The sequence below is a fragment of the Terrapene carolina genome, unplaced genomic scaffold, assembly GCF_002925995.2.
Source record: "Terrapene carolina triunguis isolate 2854851 unplaced genomic scaffold, T_m_triunguis-2.0 Scaffold95, whole genome shotgun sequence".
Classification (NCBI taxonomy): Eukaryota; Metazoa; Chordata; order Testudines; family Emydidae; genus Terrapene; species Terrapene triunguis.
In genome coordinates, this window is record NW_020664446.1 from 36,549,658 (window position 1) to 36,560,032 (window position 10,375).

General features: G+C 49.0%; 1 protein-coding gene across 1 annotated transcript; it reads left to right on the forward strand.

Moving 5' to 3' along the window:
* Positions 1 to 8,682: 8,682 nt before the first annotated feature.
* DKK1 (dickkopf WNT signaling pathway inhibitor 1) lies at positions 8,683 to 10,159 on the forward strand. Its single transcript, XM_024216283.2, has 4 exons — positions 8,683 to 8,928; positions 9,017 to 9,179; positions 9,401 to 9,544; positions 9,909 to 10,159. Exons 1-4 carry the CDS (start codon positions 8,683 to 8,685, stop codon positions 10,157 to 10,159), a joined length of 804 nt encoding a protein of 267 aa, XP_024072051.1.
* Positions 10,160 to 10,375: the final 216 nt, after the last annotated feature.

Below are 10,375 nucleotides of genomic sequence, written 5' to 3' on the forward strand. Positions count from 1 at the left end.
ATAACTGTCTACTACATAAACAGACATAGCACTGAGACTTTGACAATTTCTCAAATGTTTCAGGCTTTACTAGCAAAGGGAAATTTCATTCAGAGTTGCCTACCATACTTATTCCAATGTATGCTGTTTACACATTGGTTGTTTCTTTTGTATTCTTATGGCTATAATTCTTTGGTTTTCTTCTTACAATGGATTCTACATGAAAGAGTTTTTTGTTTGTCAAAATACAATGTCTGTCATCAAATGGTCATTGACCAGTTGCACTCTTTTGATGTAGATTTAAGAACTTTTTTTCATAAACTTAACTGCTTTTGTTTTGCTCTGTATTTTCCCTGCAGCTGTAATTGCTGAGTGCCTGTTGTATACTTTATAGAGTTGAAATAAAAATAATTACTTTTGAACATTGTTTTGATGTGTTCTGCAATGTCAGATTTCTAGTTTTGTACAAGTTGTAGTTCAAATCAGAATCTAATCATATTTTATTATATTGTATGATGATACGTGCTGACACATGATCTAACAATTGTTAGAAAGTACTTCTAGATTGATTACTCTTAAAGCATTAATGCAGCCATATCCTCATCATCTAAAATAGATAAAAGGTGACTATGCTGAAGAGGTGAGATGTCCATGGTGACTGAAGTGTGATGTTTCATTTGAATATCACAGGTATGTTAGATGGCATACTTGAATGTATTTATGGTACCATCTATTTATGTGTGTGTACAATTATAAAAGTAGAGGTAAATAACTCTTTTACAACCTCTAATATATGTGTCTCTCTGTCTACATAAATATATATGTTACATGCATACTGAAAACAAATATACTTCCAAAAGAAGTAAGCTAAATCCCAAAGGATACTGTTTGGCCATAAATAGTATATGTTCTACGAAAATGAAAATAGATTGATGACGATAAAACAAAAAGTAGTCTGTTATGGCTATCCCTTAAGGTACATGTCTAGAGATAGTGACTCATCAGCCATGGACAATATGCCAGGAAAATGTGGATTACTTCAAACCTACCCACAGACAACGCTGTAATGTAGGTCTCAGCTTTGTAATTAGAATGCCACATGAGTTTTGCAATGCTGAGGCAGGGGTGCTGGAACTAGAGGTTTTGGGGGTGCAGCAGCATCATCAGTTGTTCCCATCATATACAGGATGTTTTGTTCAATGGCTTTCAGCACCCCTACTATATAAATTGCTCCAATGCCACTGTGCTCAGAATATGAGGAGTTACTGCCTGATCTCATCATCTCAGTAGTAAATGTGGATCTTGCAAAATAGCAAGATTAGGGTCCATGTGCTAAAAGCTCAATGTGTACAATAGCTGCCCTTCCCTATTGAGCAAATCATTTACGCATCTGTGTAAATCCCACTGAAATAAAAGTCAAGCATATTCTTAAATGCTTTGCAGCAAATACTGAAGAAAGTGAAATAAAAATCCAAATAAGAGAAGCTATCCTTGAGCCCCCCAGTAAGGAACGCCCACCTTGAAACATGGGAAGATACTGAGAAAATATCATGACTGATTTTCAGGATCTGGTTACTACAAATGTTGCAGTTTTTAGACAGAGCCTTTCAAATAGGGACATTTTTATCTAAGTAGCTCCAAGTGATTTACAAAATTAAATGAAGTACCCCAATAGTCCTATAAGCTAGAAAAGAGATACTGCATACAGGGATCACTTCATGCACTACTGATATGCAGCCACATCTGACATAGAATGCAACAGCTGCTTTACAGCAACAGTTTAGGACATGAAGTAAAGATGAATTCAGTTGAAAATTACAAAGATAATTTAGTGTCATCACATAATTACCGGAATCAGATTTTGGCCAGAGGTGATGTTAGCTATTCTATGCTAAAAATAACATGAAGTCCTGGGTTCTCTATTGACTATACAAATGTAAGGATCATGGTTTCAAATCTCATCTGAAAAACAGCAGCACAATACATAAAACACCATGCTCCAACAATGTTTCATCACTGACTCAAAGAGAAGTGTCTTGCCTACACCACTTCCTGCAACACCTGATGTGTTCTTTGAAGGATGCCCATCCAATTACTGACCTGGCCTGATCCTGCTTTGCTTACAAGATCTGACAATACCCTAGCACAAGGTAACAAGAGTATCAATAACACTGTATGTGGGTGGTCAATACTGTAGTTCTAATTAAAGGGTTGTATCTTCTGAAGTAAACACCCAAGCCTTAAGGGAATTAGCATTTATGATCTGCAAAGCTTTGATGAAGATGGTATAGTTACAGTATTTTTTTAACCTAATTTTACTTTCAAAACCATCTTTTAATACCATTTTCATGCTGATGATAGCTTAATGATATTTTTATCTAACCTTAGAAAAGGAAATGAATAAACTGCACTCCCTGTTAATACAGAAAGTCTGTTCAAAGGAATCAGAACGAATTAAGTAAATTGGCCAGGTGGAAGGGAAATTAATACCTGCTGGAGCCCCCCACCCACATCCACTAATGCATTTTATGCCACCACCATTGTGATATATCATTCTGTTTTAACAGACGTCTGCCTGCATCACATTAAAGATGTCACTCCTATTTATAGCTTGGAGTGATTCCCATAATAAAGCCCAATCCAGCTTCAGATGAAAACAAAAGGAGTTTTGCAGTCGACTTGAATAGGAGTCGAGTCAAGCCCTAAGAGACTTATATTATAGCAACAATGCCACTCTTGAGCAATGTTATTGAATGGTTTTTCAAGTTCAAGTTTCAGAAGCAAAATAAATTCTCAGTAAGAAAATCTATTCTCTTATATTCACACAAATTAAATGCCATCAGTTAATCACCCAAATGCAAACACTTTTCCACTCTCTACTACAATCTGCCTGCTGATAGGGGGGAAAAGGGATCTCAGACAGAAATTCACTCTGGATAGAGGAGACAACTATCCCATGAAGAATAGTTATAGAAAGTGGTTTTTCACTACTTAGCTCCTCCTTTTTCCCTCATGAAAGTTGTCATTATATGAAGCTTATGAAAAACCTCCTGTGTACCGAGGGTCCTGAGCCTTCACATCTCTGGAGATAGTACATAACTTTGCAGAGTATCCCCAAGTCACTGTACATTAGTGTCAGGAGAAATCGTGTGCAGTACTGTTCTGAGGAATGGAGCACACAATAACTAGATCCAGAACATTATTGCTGCTATCCTCAAGACAGAGTTTATGGATTATAGCATCAAACAGTAAGTATATAAATCCCTAATAGCCCCAGCCCTTATGGTTCTCAAGTTCCATATTGGATTCTTTCTCCGCCACTTGAATGAATTATGGTAATAAAGTCTCCTTGTTACTTAGTAACTCTCAATCCCAACTCATTAAAGAATGCCTAACTTCCAGCAACTGGACAAGAGCCACACAAAGAGGGTCCCAGGTAACCAGTCGCAGTATTTTTTTGCCTCATTTTACTTTCAAAACCATTGTCATGCTGATGATAGTTTCAGCTGACTAGCTTGTTATAACTGTCTGCTAGGCTTCCCCTACAAAATTATCAGATTTAGCTACATTATTTTTTCCTCACTCCTCCCTCTATTGGAAATGCCTGACTAACAATTTAAGATCCTGCCTCCTGTTGTTTCAAATACTTTCAAGGTATATTGTTGTTTAGTGAGCTAATACTCAAATTTTAGAGTGGAGATGCCCCTAGCGTCAGTACCGGGTTTACAATAGCGCCAGTGGTGCCAGGCCCACATTTGGAAGGGGTCCATAATGACTACTTGGAGGCCCACAAACCAATTCAGCCCTGGCCACAGCCAAGCAATGTGCTGCAAGGTGTGCTCGGAGCTGTAGTTCACGTGAAGCTGCCTTCCACCCAGGCCCTTGGACCTGCGCTGCCAGCTACACTAGTAGTCCCATAATGCCCAGCGCCATCCTGTGAGCTGCCCCAGTTGAAGTGAGTGGCAGGGAATGGACCAAAAAAAAAAGGGAAATGGTGCAGGGACAGGGTTCCCAGTGCTGGGGCGCTGATCCTGCTGCGCCACCCTACCCATGGGGTAGGGGCTCCTGGCTCAGCCCCCCACTCCGAGTCTCCCCCGCTCGCCTGGGGTGGCAGCAGTGCTGTGACTCTCACCATGCGGGCCCCCCCCAGCAACTCTGATGCCCGGCCGTGGGCTCCTGGGCACCGTCTTGACCTTGCAGCTTCAGCCGGGGGTGTGTCTGTGTGTGTCCCTGGCCACCACTGGGGGCAGCGTGGGAGAGGCTGGTTCTCTGTGGCTCTCAGGGCCAGAGGGGCGGTGACAGTGGGGTTGGCTGCCACCACCCCCTGCCAGTGAGAATGCCCAGAAACTTCTCCCCTGCACTCTGGGGAGTGGTAGAGAGCAGTTTGGGGGAAAGGGGCAGTTGTGGGGCAAGTCCAAGTGTGAAGGGAGAGCCAGCAGTGACTCCTTGGGGAGGGGGTAGGAGAAGTAGGGTGTGAAGGTGGGGGTTGGGTGTGGAAGGGGCACAGGGAGGGGAGTCTGAGTTGAAGGTGGGGTTGGCTCGGGGGGCAGGGGTTAGTAGAAGGGAGGGTGACAGCCCTGGGCTGAAAGTGTGGGGGGGTGGGCAATAGCAGGGTGATTGAGGAGAGCCCTTGTGTGAAGGTGGGGGCTAATTGTGTGTGGGAGGACAGTAGGAGGCAGGGGGGAGGGCCAGATGTGAAGGTTGGGGTGGGGGCTTGAGGCTAGATTGTGTTGGTAAATTGTAAGTGCATGTGTACCTGTCTGTCTGTCTGGCCCTTTCTCCCTGCAAAAGACAGGCACCAGCAATTTTCCTCCCCACACTCCAGCCCAGTAACTTTACTGTTTCACTTAAAGTCATGAGGGATGGTGAGGCAAAGGGAGAAATAGGCTAAAGAAACTTTTATTTTTAATATTTAAACATTATTATATCAAAGTAGAAAATCCAGCTTTCAAAAAATGTATTTACGAAACATCACTTTAGGTGGCAGAGGTGATGTGGAGATGTAGGTGCAACTCCACTGACTGCTACATCCGGGTTTTATATGGCTCATAACTGTGCTAAATGAACATTTGTGTTCAGGTCCCCAAGCAGGCCGTGAGTGTTTAAACAAAAAAGACAAACAACTCCTCCCACACAAGTAAACCAAAAATCAAGACTATTCTGGGTATACTGATGATTGCCCACTTTGTTCTCTATGGGCTGAATAGAGGTCTCAATCAACCATGGCTTCAAATATCTTAGTTTTTGAATAAATGTTTTCATCCCCATCCCAGCAGTACCATGGCACCATCATGCTCACTACATGGGAGCCCACAAATATGTTTGGCGCAGGGCCCACAAAAGATTAATCCGAACCTGCCCAGCGTTTTGCAGGTGTTTTGCAAGCTGACGCTGAACGACCACAGGAGGGCGCTGAGAGCGTTACTTTTCACTGTCCCCTGCCAGACAGTGTCCTGCAAGTCCCCAGGAAACGTTTCAAGCCAATCCGCCCCATTCCGTCTCACACAGGCAGAGGGCCGTGGGTCTGTTTGGCCGGCCGGAGACTGACACTGCAAGCCAACAGCGCGCACTGCCGTGTGAATAGATTTGCGGCCAGGCAGATGCTGCCCCGAGGCTGTGCTGAGCAGAGTGGCTGCGCAAAGCCCGAGCAAACGGACTGTTTGGGGCCTCGCCATCCAGGCTCAGCTGATTAAGACCTGGGGTCCCTGGCGCCTTTGATCTCCGCTTATCAAAGCGAGCCCTCAGCAAGCCTCGCTTGACACGCTGAGCAAACACAGTCCCGGCCCCAGAGACGGCGCTGAGCCCTGTCAGCTGCCGAGCCAGTGCGCCGGACGCCGCGTTGTGCTGGAAGCCAGGCAAGCCGGGTCCCCCCGCAGCCCCAGCCCGCGGGGCCCAGAGGGCTGCGAACCAGCCCCACACGTGGGGGGAGAGAGGGCGGGCACTGCCACGTGCCCAATCGCACCGGACACCGCGCCATGGGGAGGAGGGGGGACTGCTCTAGTCTGTGTGTAACGTGCAGGCTGGCACGGCACCGACCCTGCAGCGCTGCGCAACGTGCAGGCCGGCACAGTTCCGTATTAATGAAGCGCGAGGGGGGAGATTAGCCGGGCACGTTACTGAAGTCCAAGCCCATGGCCAGAGCCTGTGCAGCGCAGCCCGCTCGCTTCCAGGGCTCCTAAGTAGCCAGCGCGCCTCTTCTGGTGCACGTCCTGGGCAGGGCAGCCCGAGCGGCTAGCTCTGCTTGTAGGTAACCGAGGGGCTGACTGGCTTGATTTGGAGCCAACTGTTACAGCTCTGCAGAAGCACAGGGCTGGGAGTCTTATGGGAAGTGCCGCCGGTGGCCCCAGGGAAACACTGCGCTAAATGAGAGCAGAGAGGCGGGAATACCCGCCTTTTAATGGATGAGAGCGCGCAGCCAGGGCCGGAATAAATGATTCTGGGAATAAAGTGATAACTCTGTGTGTTCTTGGGAATTGATTTTACTGTTTGAGGCCTTAAAGGTTCCTAAGGCAAAGGGGCTCAGCTATCAATGCTGAGTAATAGAGCAGCTAATAGGGTACATTAACTGAGTCCTGTAGTGGGAGCCCACCTAACCATACAGAGGGGAGACATCTTTTCACACCTCAGCACCCTGGTTTCCCTAGGTGCTCCATTATAAAAGAATACTTAACCGTGCAGCATAGGCAGTTAGACACCAAAACCCAGAGCTGAAGAAGCGCCCTGTGTATGCGCCAAAACTTGTCTCTTGCACCTTGTTGGTCCAATGAAAGATACTACCTCACCCACCTTGTCTCGCTAATAGCCTGGGGCCCACACAGCTACAACATTTGCAAAAAAGTGTGCGTCAGACATGCCCCCTTTTCAAACAGATTTTCTTCCTCATGGCAAAGCCCTAATGTGCTATGCCAAGCCTTTGTTTATTTCCTATTAGCCGAGATAAGCTTGCCTGGAAAATTTAATCTCACACTACAAGGCCCGATCCTGCCTCTAATTACACTAGTAACCCTAGAGCACCGAACAGTTCCTTTGAAGTCAATGTGCGAGTAAAGGCTACAAATCCAGACTATCGCTTGCATATGCCACAGTGGGATGATGCAACGTGTTTTTAAAGCACCAAACAGCACTACTAGCCCATTAAGAGCGGAAAGGGGCTTCTTTGGTAGCGCAGAGCCTGCCAGGCAGGTGGAAACCTCACAGTCCAGACCTCTTAAATGCGCAACGCTCCCCAAAACCAGAGGGGGCGAGGCAGGCTCGCTCAAGAACCATTGTTATGAAATCCTGGCCAAATGGTAGTAACAATATACAAACACTTGCTGCTGCGGCTATCTAACATCCAACTAGAGCGGGGGGAAGCACGGGAGCGCTAATAGTCAAGTCGCTCCGTCCCCATGAGGGATGCTAAGGCACCTCTTTACAGCAAAGGCTTATTTTGTAACTTCGTCCCTTTGCACTCTGGAGTCAGAATAACCCTTTAATTTATGTGTCACCAAGTGATGAACTATTAGTGCTACCCAGTGCCTAAACGCCTGTTAAAAGGACCGGCAGCCGCGCCTTATCACTACGTGCTAATCAACCTAGATTTGCTTTAGGGGGCTTCGACCAGATACTTACTTTGGCAAACGGTTTTCGGCAGCTTGGCGCTGCACTGGCCTTTGATCTCCGTTGTATGTTTAACCAGCGTCTCCCGTTACCCGGAGGGGGCAAATGCTGCCAGTTGAGGAAAGCATTTGAATAAAGTTAAAATACGCCGCTTTATATGGGGACTAGACAGCTTCGGACTCTACCTCCTCTTCCTACATTTGTACAAAATAACCCATCCTCGCGCTAATTTGCAACTAACAGATGCCAGGCTCCCTCTAAATATCCCATCAAAGGGTAATTAGAAAGCGTGGCCGCCATTCTTACGCATCGTTTGATGTGGAGATTGGGTGTGTTTTGTTTTGTTCAAAGAAGATTATTTACAGTGAAAAACGGTAACTCAAACAGCACCCTCCGGGAAAACGATTGTGCCTCGTTAAATGCCATACTGACACCTAACAGAGCCGAGTAATGTTCGGCTTCCCCCCCGAATACACAAAAGTCCACATTGGGGTTACTAGTAACGTTGATTGGGCAGCCGATACTGGGCACAGGCGACACGCAGCGGCCCGGAGGGAGGGTGGGGGTTCGGCGCTGCGTGACAACATGGTTTAAAAGGAGGGATTTAATTAAGTCACAAAGTGTACGCGATTCCCACATAACAGGCAGCCCCTGGTGCCCGCAGCTCAGCGGGAGACGCTGCTCGGAGCTCGCAGCCGCAAAGAGACTTGTGGAAGCAGCAGCAGCTGCCTGGGAATTCATCGATAATTGCCACGGCGGCGATTGCGAAACCCCCCTCTTGGGGTTCGGCCAATGAGGGAGGCTTTGTGGGGGGCAGCAGCGCAACCCCCCGGCTCTCTTTGAAATCCCATCTTGGCCTGTGGCGCCCTCCCCCCACCCCGTAGGGGCGGGACCACGAACCAGCCCCCGGGAGTATAAAGGCAGCAACAGCCAGGCAGGTAGCTACCAGTAGCGAGTAGCTGTGCGGAACATCCCCCTGCGCCACCTAGGGCTTGCGGGCTCCAGGCGCGCCCCAGCCCACCAGGAGTACAGCTACTGCGCGGGTCCCTTACCTCGTGCGGGGCGGATCTGACCCCTTGGCTTCAGCTCGCTGCCGCTTGGAAGATGCTGCTGGGCGCGGAGGGCGCGGCCCGTCTTTGTGTGGCGCTGGCGGCCGCTCTGTGCTGCTGCCCCTGGGCGGTGTCGGCGTCGAGTGCCGGGTTCGGCCCCAGCCTCCTCAACTCCAACGCCATCAAGAACCTGCTGCCAGGCGGCGGCGCCGGGCTGGGGGGCTCCTCCGTCAGTGCCGCGCCCGCAGACTCGGCCCTGCTCGAGGGGGGCAACAAGCACCAGGCCGTCGAGACCCACCAGGTATGTGACCTCCCCGTGAGCGGGGCTCCTCTGCCCCCCGCGCGGCGAGCCCACCCCCCGCCTCACTGGCGCTGTGTCTCCCTTGCAGCCTTACACCTGCTCGGAGGACGAGGACTGCGCCCCGGACGAGTTCTGCTCCAGTGCCCCGCGCGGGGCCGGCCCCGCAGTCCCGCTCTGCCTCGCCTGCAGGAAACGCCGGAAGCGCTGCCTGCGCCACGCCATGTGCTGCCCGGGCAACTACTGCAATAACGGTGAGCGGCGGGGTGGGGTGCGGGGCCGTGCCGCGCTGTTTGGGGGGGCTGCCCCGGCCTGGCTGCAGGTGCAATAGCTAGACTCCCAAGGGCCGTGTGTCTGCGCCACTGCGGGGAGCACCCGCCTGCCTCATAGCTGCGCACATGCTTATGTGGCAGCCTCGAGCGGCGCCCTGCTGTTACCCAGGCTATGCTGACTCCTGCCCCTTTTCCCCTCTCAGGGATCTGTGTGCCATCTGAGCAAGGTCACTTTCTCCCCGGGGAGATGGAGGAGACCATCATTGAGAGCTTCAGTCCTGACCATGGAATCCCGGACTTGCATCCCAAAAGGACCACATCCCCTTCCCAGCTGCACCACCTGAAAGGTAAGGGGGCCTGGTGGCTCCTACAGTAGCAAGTGTAACTAGGTGGGGGTGGGTTAGCCTCAAACCTTGCTTAGGCTTCCCCCTATTCCTGCAGTGTACTAAACCCATGTGTAAAGTGCCTTTTAACTAAGGCACAGCCCAACTGAGGTGTCTGCCAGAAATAGCACCGGAGAAAGCACTGAGGCTAAATGCAGCCATCCATCTGCTAGTCTGTGGCCCTTTCCCCCCCCCCCCCCTATTTTGTGACAAGCCCTAGACAAAGTCTGCCTCCTATACTGCAATTGCTTGTTCAAGTCTCTGCTGTTTGACTCTCCTGCAGTCAGACAATTTACCACAGGCTTTTAATCACTTTCTCCTTTCAAAGGTCAGGAAAGTACCACCTGCCTCCGCTCTTCGGACTGTGCTGCTGGATTGTGTTGTGCACGTCACTTTTGGTCCAAGATCTGTAAACCTGTCCTTAAGGAAGGCCAAGTATGCACCAAACACCGAAGGAAAGGCTCTCATGGCCTGGAGATCTTCCAGCGATGCTACTGTGGAGAAGGTCTGTCCTGTCGGCTACAAAGAGATTATGCAACTACCAACTCTTCCAGACTGCATACTTGCCAAAGACATTGAACACCACTCCTCACTACATAGGATGGACTTTGGAGAGGGTTTCTGGGCAGTGCATTGTTTGTTTTGGCAGCTCATCTCTAAGGATGTACCGATTCGGAGGTTACACTAAGTACTCTGCTATTTCCCCTTCCTAAAGCTGGAGTATGAGGCTTGTTTCTTTAAGAAACTTTCAGTGACTAATTGCAGTAAATTACTGTGTTGTAAATACTCAATGTG

Excerpts from the sequence above, each read along its gene's own strand:
- DKK1 (XM_024216283.2), top strand. The coding sequence starts at position 8,683 with ATGCTGCTGGGCGCGGAGGGCGCGGCCCGTCTTTGTGTGGCGCTGGCG. Across the intron at positions 8,929-9,016 it reads AGGCCGTCGAGACCCACCAG|CCTTACACCTGCTCGGAGGA; the intron begins GTATGTGACCTC and ends TCTCCCTTGCAG. Across the intron at positions 9,180-9,400 it reads GGGCAACTACTGCAATAACG|GGATCTGTGTGCCATCTGAG; the intron begins GTGAGCGGCGGG and ends TTCCCCTCTCAG.